This window comes from Eurytemora carolleeae, unplaced genomic scaffold (assembly GCF_000591075.1).
Source record: "Eurytemora carolleeae unplaced genomic scaffold, Eaff_2.0 scaffold294, whole genome shotgun sequence".
NCBI lineage: Eukaryota > Metazoa > Arthropoda > Copepoda > Calanoida > Temoridae > Eurytemora > Eurytemora carolleeae.
In genome coordinates this window covers 218,170-239,145 of record NW_019396358.1, presented here as the reverse complement: position 1 = coordinate 239,145, position 20,976 = coordinate 218,170, and the positions used below count along the sequence as shown (strand labels likewise).

The following is a 20,976-nucleotide window of genomic DNA, read 5'->3' as shown; positions in this document are numbered from 1 at the left end:
TTCAGAGTGAAAAAAAGATTGGCGAATATCAGTCTCACAGGAGTCAGAAATAATAAAACCAAAAGAATTATTGTGAAAAATTGTATTCTTCTATGGTTAGTTTAAAAAAATATATTTTTATCTTTCTGAATTCTCAAGGCAAAGGCTATTATAAACATTTAATGTAAAAATGTTTCTAACTGTATTAAAACTTTGAATTATTTTTAAAATATAATAAAGTTTGTAATATCAAAGGTTTACACCACTCGGTGCAAAGATTTAGGGATTAGAATTTTTGAGTTTGTGGCAAAAACTCAGTTCCAAATCTAGAGAACATTCTGAGACTGAGCCTGGCAAACTTCTTACTGATTATCATATTTAATAGTCTGTTTATCTTCTTTAAACGAACTTCTATAAAATCGAAAATGAAATAAGATTATGGTTTATGAATGTTGGTTAGAATGATCAATCATAAATTCAATAACTTCAGGAGAAGGTAACATTATTTGTCCTTTTTCAATGTAGATGATTAAAATTATAAATGTTTTTTGACTTTTTTTTCAGAATATATAAATAATTATTTCTTGTAATTATATCTGTAATTAAACAAGGTACTCAACAAATTTTCTTTGGTGCTCCGCGCACACATGAAAATAATTGATTGACTCATATCGTTAATTTTACAGTTGTTCAAAAGTATTAATTTTTTAAAAACTACAAGAAAAAAAACGATTTGAATTGAACATAGCCAAATCTGCATGCAGCAACTGAAAATTTCCTTTTTTCGACATCAAACCCTTAAAATAACACTTTTATTTTAAAAAAACATTTCTAAAGAAGGGTCAAGCCCCCACCCCACACTTACATGAATATAAATTCAGTATTTTACAGATTTTTGTAGTTAATGTAAAATGAATGACTTTAATGAAGGATATAAATCAAGGTGAAAGCTAAAAGGTAGGAATTTGATGGAGTAAATGCCAGAAATGAGTGGAAAATGCAAATCAAACCCAACTAAAACCAATAATTTGATATACATCATAAAAATTTGGCGCGCTTCGCGCGCAACATTAAAAGAATTACCCCCCCCCCCCCTACAGAATCCTTATTTACGCCCCTGACCATTGCTCAGTAGAGAGTCTGTCAGCTTTGTGTGTCGATAAATAAACATTAAAACCTACCATTGTTCGGTAGAGAGGATAGAGTTTAATAGCTTTGTGTGTGGATAGATACACACTTAGACCTACCAGGGTTCGGTAGAGAGGATAGAGTTCGATATCTTGTGTGTGTGGATAAATATATACTTACAGAGAAATATTGGAGTAAGGCATTTATTACAGCTCTATATTCTGGTGGCAGTATGCTGAGGTGCAGCAAGGATGCCTCTATCTGAATACTAAAACTGTATTTTAGTAATCTTTAATCTTATCAGGGTCTTTCCTTACAATATGTTTCCTAATATGCTTTAATATTAGGATTAAAATATTAGCAAAAAAGAGGAATAAATGAAAAAAAGAATAAATCAATAAATACATAAGTATGGAAGAATGTAAGAAAATAGATAAATAAATAGTTAATAAAAATAGTTAATAAATACGTAAACAAATCGATGAATAAACAATACTTTTAATAAAGATAAAAATAAATAATTAGATAAAAATGATGAATGGGTGAATGAATGAATGAATGAATGAATGAATGAATGAATGAATGAATGAATGCGTATCTAGGTGTGGTGTTTACTGTGCTGCGAATGCGTGTATAGAGCAAGTAATCCAACATGGCGAAGTTGATGTATTCCAAGCTGTCAAAACAGTCAGGAGACATAGACCTCAACTTGTAGAGAACCTGGTAACATTTCTTAAAGGGATTGATCATGAAATTTTGGAGTTGGATTTTCGATTTTTTTTATTTATTGCTTTTAGGTATTTTCCCAAAGGCATTTTCTCAAGGTCAACTTTACAAGTGACAATTTTCTAAGTAGCAACTTCCCAAATGTTCAATTTCCAAAAGGTTAGGTGTGAGGCGCCGCGCCGTAGGCTGCAAAGGGCCGAGCGCTATGTCTAGGATGGGTTAGGGGGCAGAGCGCTACGGTTAGGACAGAGTTGCCGCTTCTAAAATCTATTCATTCACTTTGAGAAAGGCCTGGGTTAAAAATGCCGGCTTGGATTGGAGTCAGTAAAATTTTTAGATCAGCTGCGGATAATTTTCCTAAACGTTCATTTAAGAAACATTGCAGTTTAGAAAATATGCTAATCAAGACGCAAGTTTTATCTCTAATAAAAACTTTTAAGAAAGTTCGAAAATTCAAAAAAAAATTTATACGATAAATTGACTGTAAATTCTCTCTTTGAGACTCCATTGTGCCTTTTAACTTTTTTTTAATTAAAATTTAATGATTCTCGCAGCTGCAAGCTAAGAGGCAATTATTCTTTGTAAAAATAAAGTTTTTGTCAAGTATACTAAAATATACCCTTTCTCCGACCCGGGGGTTATAAACTTTTTTCTTGTCAAAGAACAATTAATTTAACCTCTTTTAGTAAAAAAAAAGATCAAAAACATAAAAAGCCAATTAAAAATCTGTTATTGGAAGTTTTTTAAATATCCAACCCTAAGATGTATACTGAAGAAGGAACAGAATTTGATTTTATTTATTAAAAACTAGTTTGTGAACCCAGCTCAGACTGGAAATTAATTTTACATATAAAAATCAAGCAAATTCTCATCAAAGTGCTATAATCAAAATTTTAATCAAATCGGTTCATGATTTTTTATTCAAACAGAGATTTTCTTAACCTCAGAGATTACTACTTTATATACAATTGTCGTTGCTTCTATTAATATAAAAATATAATAAAGTCAATTTTTCTAAATGATTTCTAATATTTTTTTTTCAAATTACAAGTTTATAAGTACACAAAGAGAAGCTGTTAAGTGACAGCTTTCCTTTGTTTCGATGCTTATGTGTAACGTATATCCATGCTGTTTAATAGCTTGATAGAAATGAAAAGTCGTCTTTATTGTATATGTATTTAAAGATGTTTTTTTTTATTTTAGACGGAGTACAAGTACTGCTATGATCTTGTACTACACTATGTACTTCACTATCTACACAAGGAACAAACAAAATGACGTCACTAGAGAAAATCTGTAAAGTTTGCAAGAAAAAATATTTAACACTTTTTTCGTCCTGATCAATATCTTTCTCCTTTAAAATAAATATTATAAAACACTTGGACAATATAACTATTTGACCTATATACACCATGATATTTACAAATTCACCCATAAAGAAGAGACTCTTCTAGAGACGACCTTTAAGTTTATTTTTTATTTAAAGCTTCATCAAATATGTTTTTATAATTAGAGTGAGCAAAATTCAAAGATAAACTTTGTACAGTCGTTTCTAAAACCTCCTCCAACCCTGTATACGCATATTTAAATGATTGAATATAATGTTAGCGGATTTCTGACAGTTAAGAATGTAAATAATGTCGTCTTTGATTTTTCTTGTTTCTTTGTATTCCTTTAATATTTTGAAAAGAAATAAGAACATGTTTAACCGTCATTCCTATACGAAACATTTTCATGACAATTTTTTTAGGATTTTTTGCTAAATATTTCATAATTCCAGAGACAATGGATAAAAACCTCTATTTTGTGAAAACTGTAAATACGAATTGTATTTATGTTATTCAAAATTATATTATATAATGGATATATATATTAGTGTGTTAACAAAATTGTAATCTTAATATAAATAGTTTTATAAATATGTACATATACAATACATATAATTGCTGAATGCAGTGGGAGTCAATGTAGATGATACGTGGAAAACGACATTAAAAAGTTCTGTCATATATTCGTAAATACTTGAAAGTGACTTTTAATTCTTATTTGGTGTTTGACAATTAGATTAGGTAAAAAGTTTAACCAGATGTCACACAACAATAAACATCGGAAATAAGAGAAGCCATTGAAATTGTCTTCAATCATTTCAGAAATTTACATATAACAATTTTTTCTAAAAAAAACACTGAAATGGCTGAACCAAACGATTTAACGGTCAAAATTTAAAAATGTTGCCTGGAAATTATCCATTTTGAAAATCCGCTTAGTAAAACAGAAAAATCCGTGTGTTTTGGAGAACGGTGAAATTTTTCGCTTAAAAGGCAACCGTTAAAACCGTTAAAACCGTTGTTAGAAAAAGAGTTGCCAAAAAGAGGAGCCAAGAAATTGAAAAAATAGAATTTAGGCTAAAATTCTTGGTATGAATTCAAAAGTTCAAATGAGGAAAAACACATTTTTAAAATGATCGAATAAGTGGAAAATTGTGTTGATGATTCTAGAATGATCGATATATATAATCTGGCCATAATACTGTGTACTTTCATTATTGCATACAGCTTGCTCAGCCTGTTAAACAATTACAATAAACTTTAACTGGGTCGTTTTCTAAATTACATGTTTATTAACTCTCACTGTATTAATGCTATAACAGAGAATAATATTTTTTATATCATCTATTTTTCCTGAAAAATATCAGGGCCTAATATCTAGTATACTAGTATAGCTTTATAGCTTGCATAGCTTTAAATCACGCTTACTGCTTAAAAACACACAAAATTTTTATCCTTTAAAAGTTTACGTTTTGTATCAAAATTGTAATTATATTACCCTGTGCGTGAAATTGGTTAAATTTAATTATGTTATTTCTTTATATCAATTTTGTTCGTAAAAAATCTCTAACCTTTCCTTATTTTTTGTTTATTTTTCAGAAATTTATGCTTTTCCATTTTTTAGCAAATTTTATTTTACAATTCAAGCAATTTCTTTGAAACCAATATTGAAATATTTAAACAGTTCCTTTATATCACAATTTACAACACTTCTGCACCTTGACAAATTCATTTCTAGATATAAACTAAAAGTTTTAAATTAACTGTTCACTATTCACTATTCACTATTATGTTAAGTTTAAGTTTTGCATCCCTGGTGTTATTTATAATTATTGTTTTACATATAAACCTATACATACCCCTTGAAGCTTGTAAACATTATAAACATAAAATAGTTTATTCAAATATATTTAAGCATTATGTTGAAAAAAATTTTAGTGTAGTAATAATTTTAACCTCCATTAAAGAGTCATATTATTATTATTATTTTTGAATAAAACTTTCTGTCATCTCAATTTTTGAATGGAGTGTCTCTTGAAATACCGTGGAATCAAAGTTTTTAACAATCAACAGTCGAGAGTAGATTATACTGGTACTTAAGTCGGACCAAAGTGTCTTCATGAAAAAGATTATAAAGTTAGAGTACACTAGGTTAAGCTTAAGATGGATGGGAGAAGGAGTAGATTGGGTTATGATGGATGGGAGTAGGAGTAGATTTATCTAAGTTGGATGGGAGTTGGAGTAGATTGGGTTTAGTTGGATGGGAGTAGGAGTAGATTGGGTTTAATTGGATGGGAGTAGGAGTAGATTGGGTTTAGTTGGATGGCAGTAGGAGTAGATTGGGTTTAGTTGGATGGGAGTAGGAGTAGATTGGGTTAAGTTGGATGGGAGTAGGAGTAGATTGGGTTTAATTGGATGGGAGTAGGAGTAGATTGGGTTTAGTTGGATGGCTGAAGCACAAGGTTTGTTTAAGATGGATAGGATATTTGGTTTAGAAATGTTTGGATGTCAGTTTCAGATCTCTCTCTCTGCGCATTATTTATTCAACCCTGATATTGTAAAGGAGAGGAGAAGATTAAACATATTAAACAGAAGAGACTTAAAGCAAAAATTTACCCATCGAGAAGAGAATACATCTTTTCCTTCCCCCCCCACCCCTTCTTCTCCTTCTCCTTTTCTTCTCCTGCTCCTTCTCCTCCTGCTCCTCCTCCTCGTCCTACTTCACCTCCTTCTCCTCCTCCTCAACCTCCTCTTCCTCTTCCTCCTCCTCTGAATTAGGTTTATTATCCTCATTTTGCAATTTCCGGTAGAAAACCTAGGAAATCTTTAATCTGAAATTGATGAATCTTTGTTGTTTATGGTTTCAACAATTTTTCTAAGGGATAGTTCAGATGGTTCAGATAGAAACCTGGTACTTTAATTGGGTTAAATAGGTCATTCATTCTCAACAAATTTTACATAAAATTAGATTTATAGATTTTATTTGGTTTGTGTAACCAACGGGTTGAAGATAAGATAAGAAATATTTTGTTGCTAAAATTACACGTAAAAATTATAACGTTACAGGCAACAAAATGTGCAACTATTTATGTTGTTTACTATATTTATGTATTATAGCAATTAGGAAGAGATTAGCTTTCGCTGTTTTGGGTATTATTCCCACCTAATTAATATTAAAACGTTTACACTATGATGAATATTCTGAAAATTTAAAATAAGTCAGGGATTACTAGTCAAATTTAGAGAGACCGAGGTGCAGCATAAAAAAATAATTGTCAGTTTTCATGTGTAGTACATATAACGGAACAAGATTCAGCATGTGCAATAATCTACCAATATTTATAACTATTACATTCATTATATTAATTTGCAATATGGATTTTAAGATAAAACGCTTTTTTGATGTTGATGTCAGGATATTTTAACATGAAAAATAATGTTATCTTGAAATATTGAGTTTGAATGAGGTAGTTAACGTCAAGGTAACGAGAGCTGAAAGGTCTCCTAATGCCATTGCAGCTTTTTATCCAAAATTTAGAAAATTGTAAACTAAAAACGATGTAACCAATAATGTTTTATTCAACATTTTTTACTAGTTTTTATTGCATTTTCTGGTAATAATTATAATAATGTTAATGATTGAAATATTGATGATAATTAATGATGATAATAAAGATGATATAATGAAGAGAACAATAATAATAATAATGATAACTGAATTACCTTGTAGACCTCTAAAATCCCGTCTTCTCTTCCCAACCTTCTCCCTTCTTCTTCTAACCCTTTTGATCTAGTGTTGAAACTCAATATAAGAAACGGAATTGCCAGATTTGTTTGAATTCAATTTTAACGAGACAATATGTCACAGGAAACACATTTCAGAGAATGCGGAATAAAAAAAACAGTCTAAGAGATAAAAACATTTTGCAACCTTCAAATGTTATGTGTTATGTACAACTGCCATCATGCATTATATTTTTGTAAAAAAAAACTCGTATTAAACCATATTTCGTTCAATTTCTATTATAAAAAAAATTTAAATCCAGCCTTATTATAATTTAGTAGAGTTGAAATTATTTCTAGAAAATGACGTTGGATTCTCAATATTTTCTGTTTTTAAATATTGTTTGTTTCTCAACATTGTCTGTTCCTCAATATTGCCTGTTTCTCAATATTGTCTGTTTCTCAATAAAGTCTGTTCCTAAATATTGTCTGCTCCTCAATATTGTCTGATTCTCAATAAAGTCTGTTCCTAAATATTGTCTGTTTCTCAATATTGTCTGTTTCTCAATAAAGTCTGTTCCTAAATATTGTCTGTTTCTCAATATTCCTAAATATTGTCTGCTCCTCAATATTGTCTGATTCTCAATAAAGTCTGTTCCTAAATATTGTCTGTTTCTCAATATTGTCTGTTTCTCAATAAAGTCTGTTCCTAAATATTGTCTGTTTCTCAATATTGTCTGTTTCTCAATATTGTCTTTCTCAATATTGTCTATTTCTCAATATTGTCTGTCTCTCAATATATTCTGTTTCTCAATATTGTCTGCTCATTAATATTGCCTGTTTTTCAATATTGTCTGTTTCTCAATATTGTCTGTTTCTCAACATTGTCTGTTTCTCATTATTGTCTGTTTCTCAATATTGTCTGTTCCTCAATATTGTCTGTTTCTCAATATTGTTTGCTCCTCAATATTGTCTGTTTTTCAATATAGTCTGTTTCTCAATATTGTCAGCTCCTCAATATTGTCTGTTTCTCAATATAGTCTGTTTCTCAATATAGTCTCCTCCTCAATATTGTCTGTTTCTCAATATTTTCTGTTTCTCAATATTGTCTGCTCCTCAATATTGTCTGTTTCTCAATATAGTCTGTTTCTCAATATTGTCAGCTCCTCAATATTGTCTATTTCTCAATATAGTCTGTTTCTCAATATAGTCTGCTCCTCAATATTGTCTGTTTCTCAATATTGTCTGTTTCTCAATATTGTCTGCTCCTCAATATTGTCTGTTTCTCAATGCTGTCTGCTCCTCAATATTGTCTGTTTCTCAACATTGTCTGTTCCTAAATATTGTCTGTTCCTCAATATTGTCTGTTTCACAATATTGTCTGCTCCTCAATATTGCCTGCTCCTCAATATTGTCTGTTTCTCAATATTGTCTGTTTCCCAAAATAGTCTGTTTCTCATTATTGTCTGTTCCTCAATATTGTCTGTTCCTCAATATTGTCTATTACTCAATATTGTCTGTTACTCAATATTGTCTTTTTCTCAACATTGTCTGCTCCTCAATATTGTCTGTTTCTTAATATAGTCTGCTCTTCAATATTGTCTGTTTCTCAATATTGTCAGCTCCTCGATATTGCCTGTTCCTCAATATTGTCTGTTTCTCAATGTTGTCTGTTTTTAAATTGTTTGTTTCTCAATATTGTCTATTTTTCAAATTGTGTGTTACTCAATATTGTCTGTTTCTCAATATTGTCTGTTTCTTTATATTGTCTTTTCTTAACATTGTCTGTTTTTTAATACTGTTTGTTTCTCAACATTGTCTGTTTCTCAACATTGTCTGTTTCTCAACATTGTCTGTTGCTCAATATTGTTTGTTTCTCAATATTGTCTGTTTCTCAATATTGTTTGTTTCTCAATATTGTCTATTTCTCAACATTGTCTGTTGCTCAATATTGTTTATTTCTCAACATTGTCTGTTTCTCAACATTGTCTGTTTCTCAATATTGTCTGTTTCTCAATATTGTCTATTTCTCAACATTGTCTGTTGCTCAATATTGTTTATTTCTCAACATTGTCTGTTTCTCTGTATGATCAGAGCTGGAAACTATTGTGCTGTGGATATAAAGTTCCCTTAGTGGATATCGGGATTATGCGTATCTAATGAGTTCCTAAAACTGACGGTATTTCCTTATTAACGACTTCTGTCCTTGTATCCAGCTATCTTAATTGTTACTCCTAGAAAGTATCACGTGACCATGAATTAATTAGATGAGACTTTATTCTCTTCCTTAAAGCATTTAACTCTAAGTCTAAACTATTTGAAACGACATCTATATTTTACTCCTGTATCTATTTATCTATCTATATACCTATCTATATATCTATCTATTTTATCTGCATCTATTTTTACTCCTGTATCTATCTATCCATCTATCTATTTATTAATCTGTAGAGGATCACTATTGTCGTCTTCCAAATTTGAATCCAAACCAAATTATATCTGTAATTTTCATGTTAGATAAAATAACTGTGTATCATTAGAATTCAATATATTACAGTACGTTTTCTGCTTCTATCAAATATGAAGTTGCTACATTTTGGTGACCCTGATGTGATAATTTTGTTGAGGAAAATATAACTCTTGCTGACATACCTGAAATATTGGTTCCGACTGGGTCCCTGCGATTGTCATACCTTATTAAGGTTTCCAGCAATCCGAGTTCATTTCTTTTCCTTTTTCAGTTGTAGCAATGGCTGAAACTCAGACTGTCCCAGATCCACTTCCTTTGATGACTATCTCCGTGAAGATGCCAACTTATTGAACCGATTCCCCGGAAGTCTTGTTTATTAAAGCAGAAGTTCAATTCAAAAACAAGAGGATTACTGGCTTAAGAACTAAGTTCACTTACTATGTAGCTGTGTTGCCTGTAGTTAGAGCACCTCCCTTATAAGGCTCCATGATGATGGTTAGTTCAAATGTACACTTTAAGTGATTTCCAACGTTACCAGGCCCTACAGAGCCTCCTTCTTCTCTCTGACCAGCATCCCTCAGAGTTGATGGATAAGATGCTCATGCTGCTCTCTGAGGACGAGAAGCTGGTATTTTTCTTTCAAGGATTGTTTATTGACAGACTCCCAGCTGATGTTAGATCTCACCTGCATACTAAGCCGATTAACAACCCTTGAAGAATGGCCCATGCGCCGTGCGCGGATGTATTGTGAACTATACGTGGTAAATCTGGCGCTGTTCACACTCTCTCTGATGAGTGTCGCCAGGATGTAAATGCTCTTCAACTCAAGGATTTGCTTAGAGGACGGAAATCAGTGTCTACAGCATCTTCAAACCCCTCACTTGGTTCCTCTGAGTGTTGGTATCACTGCTGCTGGGGAGATGAAGTAACCCAGTGTATGTCTCCCTGTTCCTATTTGGGAACCAAGGGCAGGCATTATCTGAACACAATTCCCTCCAATTCAACATCAAATAACCTGATTTTTCTGAGAAACATCCTTTCCTCATAAAGGTTCCTGGTAGACACCAGAGCTTCTGTATCTGGGTTCCCTCATTGACCTTGTTCTCCATCGTCCCCTGGAGTAAAGTACAGCACAGGACCACCAACAGTTCCACTATGAACCCGTCCTATAGGTCTCCAGTTCAGTTCTCGATGGTTTGATTGGAGTTTTTTATTAGAAGATGTCTCCATGCCTATCCTGGACTCAGATTTTCTCCAACATTTCCACCTCTTAGTTGATGTAGCCAGTCACTGCCTCCTTGATGCAGCAACCTTGGAACCTATCCCTGCAGTTTCTTCATCCTCGTCCAAACAGTAAATCTCATCTCTATGCTTCAATGCTTTCAACACAAACAGAGTTTTGTGATCTGTTGGCAGAATGTCCTAATGCTGTGTCTGCAAAAGGTTTCAGTAGGCACCAAGTCCTCCACACTGGTCCAACCTTCCCTGGTCCTTCTATGTTTGCCAAAGCTTGTCTCCTAGATGCTGAGCAACTGGAGTCTGCAAGAAAGGAGTTTGTTGCCATGGAAGCTGCCAGAGTTATCTGCTGCTTATGCACTCCCTAGGGTAGCCAGCTCCACATGGTCCAGAAGCCTGATGGGACTTGGAGTCCTTGCAGGGATTACTGCGGACTCAATACACAGACTGTCCCTGATCATTATCCTCTTCCAAACATTGCTGATTTTACATCAAGATTGAACGGGTGCATGATATTTACCAAGCTGGATTTGTCTAAGTTGCTAAAATCCAATGTCCCTTGGCCTTTTGGTCTCTTTGGGTGGATAATGATGCCCTTCGGACTATGAAATACAGGTTGTACTATCCAGCGCCTCATGGACCAGTTATTTGGAGACCTCCCAAACTGCTTTGTATATGTCAATGATATACTCATCTCCAGCCGGGATATCCAGTATCATCTTCAACATGTTTGCAAGGTTCTAGACAGACTCCTCCTCCACGGCCTCAGTTTAAATCCAGACAAGCGTGTTTTTGCAGCTCCTTCACTTGACTACCTTTGGATGAGAGTTTCAGCAGAAGGTTGTGTTCCCTTGTCAATACACACTTATGTAATCTCTGCCTTTCCTCAACCCTCTGACAAGAAAGGTTGACAACACTTTCTAGGAATTGTGAACTTCTACAAACGTTTCATCAGAGGTGCAGCAGGTCTTCTTTTCCCCCTAACTGAAGCATTGAAGGGAACAGTTTCGTCCTTAACTTGGTCCCAATCCATGCTGAACTCATTCTCTACTGCCAAATCCATCCTTGCCAACGTTCCCACCCTGGTTCACCCTGATCCAACAGCCAGAATCTCTGTCTCTGTTGATGCATCAGGTTCCCAAGTTGGAGCAGTTCTCCAGCAAGAAGTAGCAGGTTCCTGGGCTCCTCTATCCCAGTAAACTTTCCTTTGCAGAATCAAGATACTCTTGTCAACCATTAACTATGCTCCATGTAAAGTCGTCTTTAACTAGAGCATTTTGATTCCATTTTCAAAAGCTAAACATAGAATATTTTCATATGAAGAATTAGTGACTTTCGTTAATAATTAATTGTCATTTATTTCAGAAGTTTAAAACGTCTTAGTACTGTCCAACTATTTAACCCCTTTGTTATCAACCATTAGATCATAAGAATTTTATTTTCATTATAAACATTCATTATAACAATTTTTATATGTTATCATTCATGTAATTTTTTTCAGGAAATAAAGAGAATTCTTTATTATCGATTTTGATTTTGGGGGTTATTCTGTTGTGTGTCTGTTCAACTTGAGAATCTTGTTTCTATCTGTCAACATTTCGATCTACAGACGACGAAGTTTCAAGAAAACCTTGAGATGAATCCAACTACTCCTCTACAGTAGGATACTCTCAACGACCTTCCTCCTGAAACCCCTCATCAGGAAGTTCAAAGATGTTAGGATGCATGATCTGCCCATGATCTGCCACCAATCACGTCCGCAACCTGAACGAGGAATTGGGAACCGATGACACCACTCCAACCCCTCCGACCACCTCTGACCTCCCCCCCCCATCATCCCATCCTAACCCTCTCTAATGCTTTTAAAAATGCAATCAAGGAGAAACGAATATATGCTCTAAAGGCCTTGTCCAAACAATTCATTCACCAACTGGAAACCAATCTGGAGTTCTTCTTCTACAACCACAGGAACCTGGCCACCTGTTATCAAGCCGCAGAGGACATCATCAATTCCCACACCTCCTCATCCAACCCCTAGTCCCTCTCTCCATCCACAGGTCAAACCCAACAACCTCATTCCAGTTTCAAAGCTCCCAAGCTTAATACACCAACCTGGAGCGAAAATCTTGTGATTTTTATTCCTGGTTGTCGGCCATCCTGAACAGATTCAACTTGACCAGATTCAGCACACAGGCCAAGTAGAAATTCTACTTGGAAGTGATAACAACTTATTATTCCCTTCAGAGATTAAACATGACTCACAGGGAATGGCACTGTACCAGAGCAACCTGACCCAGGGATACATGGTGTATGGATCTGTCCCCTCCAACATAGTCACCTGGGTGGAGCCTCTCAACCCTTCCTCCAATCGTACAAGGAAATTCAAAAGGTCAACCTGGCAATCTGGAAAAGAAACAGGTGGGAAACCAGGTCCTCCTGTTAAAAAACCAGAAAACTGGAAGAAATCAGGAGGAGAACCAGGAAGTTCAGGTTAAGAACCAGAGCAACAGGAAAAGAAACAGGAGGGAACCCAGGAGCTTCAGAGAGAAATCGGGAGGTCAGGAAGAGAAACAGAAGTAGAACCAAACTCTCCAACCTGTCCTGAACCTCACACCTATCCCAGCCTCTGTCGGATCTGAACCTACAACCACTCCAGTTACTCCCACCAGTCCAGAATCCCAGAACAATTCCAACACCCCCATTGAATCAGGAAATCCAGGAAGAGATTCAGGGGAGACATAAGGAGCAGGAAATCTAGCTCCAGCTCCGAGATCCAGACGAGAGCCAGCTCAGGATGAATTCCACTCGGATCTCACCGAAATCAAGCAATAGAACCATACCCAAGCACCAACACAGGAATTAATTATTTCAACATTTTTCATTTTTATTTTATTTAAATTTTTTTTTTTAAACACTCAAATTCAGATTCCTTAAATTTTCCCCCCAAAAAAATAAAGACCATTAAAACTAACGGTTCTTGAATTTCACGCAATAACTCACATTTCTACACTTAATTAAATAATTATCTCCTCAATTTTAATTAATTCCTTTCATTTTAAATTCTTTTAATTTAATTTATGATTGAGACCTGTTGGAACCAAGATTTCAGCTTGTTTTCAGTTTACATGTTGATTTTTTTTACTCTTTCTTTAAATTATTTTGCAAACAATACACAGGAAAAAATGTACAACAGGAATTAATTTAACATCATTGTTTTAATCTCATCGACTATTCGCCTGTTAACTATAATATTAATTAATGTACTGTGAAGATAATATATTTACTGATATTTTTAGGATATAAATATATTACAGATTCTATAAATATGTTGAGAATTAAGCTTGAAGATCTTCTCTTGTTCCTGGTTCTGATCAGACTGGCTCCTGGATTCTCTTTTCATCCTTCCCGGATTTTATCCTTCCATCTCTTGTGGATTCTTAGTTTGTGATCTCTACAGGGGTCCCTCCCAAGTCTTGGGTTCTCAGGAGGTCGAGACTGATAGATAATCGGTGAGGTTGGATGGAAGGATATAGTTTTGCAGAGAAAAGGGTTCTGATTGGAAGGTCTACCTATTTTTGCAGGCTGGACAGGAGTAACTGGGAGCAGAGTCCTTTATGGTTTCAAGCAATCTATTGATACTATATCTGTTGTAGAACCTATTTGCAGTCGAAAACTTTTTTCTAACCTCTCCACTACCTTGTATGGTCCATCCTATAGTGGAGAAAGAGAAGGAACATATGACCATCTCTCCTAATAAAAACAAACTTTGCTTTGTTGAAATCATTTGGGATATAAAAGAAGTAGCTTTATAGCTTTTAGCTACTGGAGTAGCATAGTGACTTTTAGCACCAGGAGTAGCTTTTTAGATTTTAGCTCCAGGAGTAGCTTTTTAGCTTTTAGCTCCAGGAGTAGCTTTTTAGCTTTTAGCTCCAGGAGTAGCTTTTTAGCTTTTAGCTCCAGGAGTAGCTTTTTAGCTTTTAGCTCCAGGAGTATCTTTTTAGCTTTTAGCTCCAGCCCTAGAAACCAGCGACGTTGCACGACCAGTTCCATTAGGTCAAGAAAGGTCAGATTAGGTCGGGTTACGTCAGATTACCAAATTGGTCGCAATATGACCAGTCCCCCTAGGTCGTGTTTGGTCAGGTTAGGTCGGGTTACGTCAGATTACCAAACTGGTCGGAACATGACCAGTCCCCCTAGGTCGTGTTTGGTCAGGTTAGGTCAGGTTAGGTCAAATAACCTAACGGGTCTGATACTGGTCTTAACCTGACCAATCCACTTAGGTCAGATTTGGTTGAGATTGGTTGAGTTATGTCAGGAGACCTAACTGGTCGGAACATGACCAGTCCTTCTAGGTCATGTTTGGTCAGGTTAGGTCAGATTAGGTCGAGTTACCTAACTGGTCTCATACTGGTCTTAACCTGACCAATCTACTTAGGTTGGATTTGGTCAAGATTGGTTGAGTTATGTCAGGAGACCTAACTGGTCGGAACATGACCAGTCACCCTAGGTCGTGTTTGGTCAGTTTAGGTTGGGTTAGGTCAAATAACCTAACTGGTCTGATACTGGTCTTAACCTGACCAATCTACTTAGGTTGGATTTGGTCAAGATTGTTTGAGTTATGTCAGGAGACCTAACTGGTTGGAACATGACCAGTCCCCCTAGGTTGTGTTTGGTCAGGTTAGGTCGGGTGTAGCAGTACTAATACAATAAATTAGGCTCTGCTCAGAGGTTAATAAATAGGATAAATAAATATCTAGTTTGGTGATTTGGACGTCAAAACTTTGGTCATTTGGACATCAAAAGTTTGGTCATTTGGACGTCAAAAGTTTGGTCATTTTGGACGTCAAAAGTTTGGCCATTTGGACGTCCAAAGTGACGTCATTTCGACTTCGAAAATTAGGTTGTGAGGACGTAAGAATCCTTGCGTTAAACGTCCTCAACACGTCCTCAACACCTAAAATACGACGTCGCCGGACGTTCCATTGGTAATTATTGACGTCCTCATGACGTCCTAAGGACGACTTCTGGTTTCTAGGGAGGCGTAGCTTTTTAGCTTTTAGCTTTTAGCTTCAGAAGTAGCTGTATAGCTTGTTGGCTCCAGAAGTAGCTATGTTGCTGATAAGCTCCAGGAGTAGCTTTGTAGCTGGTTAGCTCCGGGAGTAGCTGGTAGCTGATTAGCTCCGGGAGTAGCAGTATAAAAAGGCGATTGGTTTGCTGGCTGTGAGACTGAAGAGGAAATGACCTGCAATGAAGATGAATCCAATATTTGTGCTGCAGCAACATCTACCAGTAGATTGTTTGCTTTCAAAAAATCTGCTCCAAGTAAAGATTGATCTACATCAGCTAAATTGAAACTCCATTCAAAACGGCGATTACCAAATTGTAGAGAAATCCATCTGTCCCCCCAAGATGAGATTGGTTGGCCGTTTGCAGCAGTTATCTGTAGAGAGGATGGTTTGTTGTTTGATTTATGTGGAAACAAACTGATTGTTGTGCCTGTATCTACCAAGAAACGGCAGTTTGTGAGAGTATCTGTTAGATAGATTAACGGTGATGTTCTTGTTTTTATTCTGGCAGAAAAAGAGTTTAAGTTTATCTTCTCCCACCGGTCCGACCGTTTCCCGAACTTGATGAATAAGAACAAGGATCTATGCACTTCCTAGCTTTCTTTCCGTATTTTTGGTGATCAAAACACCATCTAGAAGTTGAGGATGAATTATAATTCTCGTAACGGGATCTCTCAGAGTATTCTTTTTTCTTTGATGGATGATTTACAGAGTTACATGCTAATTCTTCAGTAGAAAGGTTGATGTCATCCTTGGAGATCTGATGAATAGTTTGTGAATGATGTGATGACCAAAATAGGTCAGCTTGTTGTGCTAAAGCACGAGGATCCTCATAGGCAAAGGTGTGGAGATGTCCACAAACAGTTGCTGGCATTCTTCGTAAAAATTCGTTCATAAACAGATGAGACATTGTTTGTCCAGTAGGACACAGAGCCAACATGAATCCATAAGATCAGATGGTTTACGATCTCCAATATCAGGCATAGAGCGTATCATTTCAGCTTTCTCAAGATCAGTATGGGTATATTTCTTCAAAAGACTGAGTTTCAGAGCAGTGTATGGATTTTCATCAGGAACATGTTCAAAAAAATCTGTTAGAGTAATAGCTACATCATTCTGAAGAGCTGCTAGAAGGTGATGATATTTAGTGATCTCTGCAGTAATATTCCTGAGTACAAACTGTGATTCAGCCTGTGCAAACCATATCTTGGCTCTGTCAGCCCAGAATTGGGGCAATTTCATGGATACAGCATTTGTTTCAGCCATCTTTCTTACTTCGGGGTCACCACTGTGAAGATTATATATTTACTGATATTCTTAGGACATACTAACTCTATTTACCTGTGAAGATTATATATTTACTGATATTTTTAGGATATAAATATATTACAGATTCTATAAATATGTTGAGAATTAAGCTTGAAGATCTTCTCTTGTTCCTGGTTCTGATCAGACTGGCTCCTGGATTCTCTTTTCATCCTTCTCGGATTTTATCCTTCCATCTCTTACGGATTCTTAGTTTGTGATTTCTACAGTACCTACAATAGAAACATGTACCTCGTAGTTTTATATCTATTTATTTCAATCAATCAATCTAGTTACTATCAATCATTCAAACTTCATGTTTCCTTACATTGTTAATGGTTATCCTTTTATTCTTGTATATAACCCTAGCATCCTCAAACCCCGTCTGGGGCCAGTGTCAACCATTAACAATACGTCTCTGTTGTAAAGTGGTCTTTAACTTAGGTACCCTCTCGGAGACACCAAACCAAACAATTTTAACCCCCCCCCCTTTCTGTGTCCTCTCCGACAGAGTCATAAACAAAAGCTTCGCGTGTTGTGAATCTATTTTCAAAAGTTAAACAAAGAATAATTTTTGTATAAAACATTAGTGACTTGCATTGATAATTAATTGTTATCTTATTTCAGAAGTTTAAAACGTCTTTTAGTACTGTTCAACCATTGTTACCCCCTAACCACACAGAAATAGATCATAAGAATTTTTTCATTATAAACATTAATTTTTACCATTTGTACATGTAATCAATATATGTAATTTTTCAGGAAATAAAGAGAATTTTGTTATCGATTTTTGAGACGGGGGTTCATTCTGTTGTGAGTTTGCTGTTCCAATTGGGAAATATTGTTGGGAAATATACCTCCTTCAGCGACTGATTTCAGCGATCTTATTATCTATCATCTTGAGAATTTTGTTTTCTAGCCGTTAACAATATTATATCTGAAATGAAATGAAATGAATATTAACTTATATTTGCTTTTTGATGTCACACTTTAGATCTTGATCTTTTGGTGGTGTAAGTAGGAGTGCCCCATTTTTGTGCTAAGAGCCTCGACCAGAGTGTCCAGCAGGAAGATGTTTAGCCATCAGCAACCGGTCAACTCAATAGTCAATAGTTGTTTGATCAGTGATAGTTTCCCACTACCAAAAGTGAATGAGACACTGGACAAGCTGTCAGGAAAGAGGTTCTTCAGTACACTGGATGCATCAGCAGCATATTGGACTATTCCAATGGAGGACGCATCCAAGGAGTATAGAGCATTCAACACTCTGTGGGGCCTCTTTCATTTCCTGGTGATGCCCTTAGGGCTCTCATCAGCAGGAGCGGTATACTCCCAGTTTGTTCAGCAAGTCCTAGATGAAGGAGTAAGTCGGGAAGATGTTGAAGCCTACCTGGATGATATAGTTTTAGCAACAAAGGAAGAGAGTCAGCATGTGGAGCGACTCAGAGAAGTACTGTAGCAACACCAGGAAGCAGGGATTAAGTTAAATCCAACGAAGACGATTTTATTTGAGAAGGAGGTGGAATTCCTTGGACACAGGGTATCAGAGGAGGGGATTTCCATGGCGCCCGAGTATGTAACCAGGATACTAGAGTGGCCGGTCCCGGAGAATGTGACAGAACTCTGTCGCGCAGTAGGATTTCTTAACTACTACTGGTCCTTTATCAAGAAATTTACGGAGCTAGCTGCCCCACTGAATGATAAGAGGAACTCCAAGGGAAAGTTTGTGTGGACATCAGAGATGGATAGAAGTTTTTAGGACAGGCGGATTTTTGGTAATGTCAATTTGGTAATGACAATTTGGTAATGACAATTTGGTAATGACAATTTGGTAATGACAATTTGGTAATGACAATTTGGTAATGACAATTTGGTAATGACAATTTGGTAAGGTGACAATTTGGTAACGACAATTTGGTAATGACAATTTGGTAAGCTCACAAAAGTGACAATTTGGTAAGGACAAATTGGTAACAACAAAAAAGTGACAATTTGGTAAGGACAATTTGGTAACAACAAAAAAGTGACAATTTGGTAATGACAATATAGTAATTTCAAAAAAGTGACAATTTGGTAATGACATTTTGGTAACTACAAAAGAGTGACAATTTGTTGATAAAAGTTAAATTTAATTCAATTAAATGTTTAATAATTTGCTGTTTATCACATTATTTAGGGTTAGGTTAGGTTAAGACAATTTCTGGGCCGAGCACTGCGGCTAGGATGGGCTAGGGGGCCGAGCGCTGCGGCATATTAAAAGTTTAATAATGTGCTGTTTCTCTCATTATTTTGGGTTAGGTTAGGTTAAGACAATTTCTGGGCCAAGCGCTGCGGCTAGGATGGGCTAGGGGGCCGAGCGCTGCGGCCTATTAAAAGTTTAATAATGTGCTGTTTCTCTCATGATTTTGGGTTAGGTTAGGTTAAGACAATTTCTGGGCTGATCGCTGTGGCTAGGATGGGCTAGGGGGCTGAGTGCTGCGGCCTATTAAATGTTAAATAATGTGCTGTCTCTCTCAATATTTTGGGTTAGGTTAGGTTAGCAAAAGACAATTTATGGGCTGAGAGCTGCGGCTAGGGTGGGCTAGGGGGCCGAGAGTTGCAGGCTATTAAATATTAAATAATGTGCTGTTTCTCACATTATTTTGAGTTAGGTTAGGTTAAGACAATTTCTGGGCCAAGCGCTGCAGCTAGGATGGGCTAGGGGCCAAGCACTGCATCCTCTTAAATGTCAAATGTTGATTATAAAAGGGACAGTTTGGTAACTACATATAAAAAGTAACATTAATAACTTCCTAACATTGAAAGTTCATTATAGTCTTCTAATTTATTTTTAATATCAAAAAAGGTCTTACAAATAATCTAAATAATGTTTGCAATAGCATGAAAATATTGATCTGGTGTAAACTTATCAGATCTGGTACATATAGATCAAATCTCTTTCATTTTGGCAGCATGAGTCTGTGCTCTGGTCAGGTTGTGTGACTGATGCACATTTCTCAGCAATTCTGAATGCACTAATCTGCATAGAGTTTCCTCATTCATGAAACACTCTATCACTGTCCACACACTGGCTGACTTTGGAATACTTGGGTTCCAAGAAGAATTGAATACTTCATTCCCATTATTTGTCAAAACCATGTCTTCTTCAACTATACTTTCATACTTGACCCACTTATCCAGTGCCCATGTAGGAGACTTTCGTTTCTTATTGCGGACTGTGCTACCAATCCAGTTTTTCTCAAAATAATCTTTAAACGCCAGAACTTGTTGTCCATAGCTTTCCTCTTTTCCAGGTTCTCCTACCTGAAAGCTGTCTTCATGTTCTGAGAACTTGGGCATAATTATTTCCTCATATATAGATACTACCATCTCTGTGGGGAAGAACGGGAGACACTTAATAATATCTCTGAATTCCTTAACATTATCATAGAGAAGGCTGCATCCGGCATCTCTAACATGATTTACCAGACATTGTTTGAAGTGAAAATTGCAACCAGCAACTTGAACATTGGGAAACAGATCATCAATGGTATTATGAATTGCTCGTTAAAAATCGCAAGAGAATTTTTCCACATGAGACACATTGCCTAGGGTCTCTACTATAGCTGAGAAGGCAAGATTGTACTGCTTTTCTGACTTGCCTGGAAGGAGCATGTAAGCAGCAGGTAGAAATTTTCTCTCTGGGGTATGAACTCCAACAAAGTAGATCTAAACATTAAAAAAATTAGAAATTAAATTAGTTTCATTTTATAGAAAAGATTTAAGAGGAAGAAAATTAACCTGTTTAAACATGAATGGTGTTGTGGAAAATGTTCCATCTCCACTCCAGGCACTGTATGTTGACAATAAATGTTTTCCATGGTCTGACATAAAAACCATATACACCTTGTCACAGTGTTCATCAGTGTTTCCCAGTTTGCGTAGAAATACTCCATCATCTTTTGTCTTTGTAAACTTTGTAGGCATTGTAAAGAACTCCTCACATTCTTTGGGATTATGTGGCTTGCCCTACACA

General features: G+C 35.7%; 2 protein-coding genes across 2 annotated transcripts in view; one reads left to right on the top strand and one right to left on the bottom strand.

The window, feature by feature from the left end:
* The window catches only part of LOC111701668 (receptor-type tyrosine-protein phosphatase kappa), a 57,898-nt gene extending 52,805 nt beyond the window's left edge, over positions 1–5,093 (top strand). Inside the window, exons 21-22 of the mRNA XM_023473059.1 lie at positions 1,710–1,830; positions 3,037–5,093. Coding sequence (XP_023328827.1) covers positions 1,710–1,830; positions 3,037–3,111 — 196 coding nt within the window. The 3' untranslated portion in view covers positions 3,112–5,093. The remainder of the gene's footprint in view (positions 1–1,709; positions 1,831–3,036) is intronic.
* An 11,454-nt stretch (positions 5,094–16,547) lies between these two features.
* LOC111701667 (uncharacterized) lies at positions 16,548–16,922 on the bottom strand. The gene has a single exon (XM_023473057.1). The coding sequence runs from the start codon at positions 16,920–16,922 to the stop codon at positions 16,548–16,550; it is 375 nt and encodes a 124-aa protein (XP_023328825.1).
* Positions 16,923–20,976: the final 4,054 nt, after the last annotated feature.

Bases quoted from the DNA above. Each gene is read 5' to 3' on its own strand.
- LOC111701667 (XM_023473057.1), bottom strand. From the start codon at position 16,922: ATGGCTGAAACAAATGCTGTATCCATGAAATTGCCCCAATTCTGGGCT.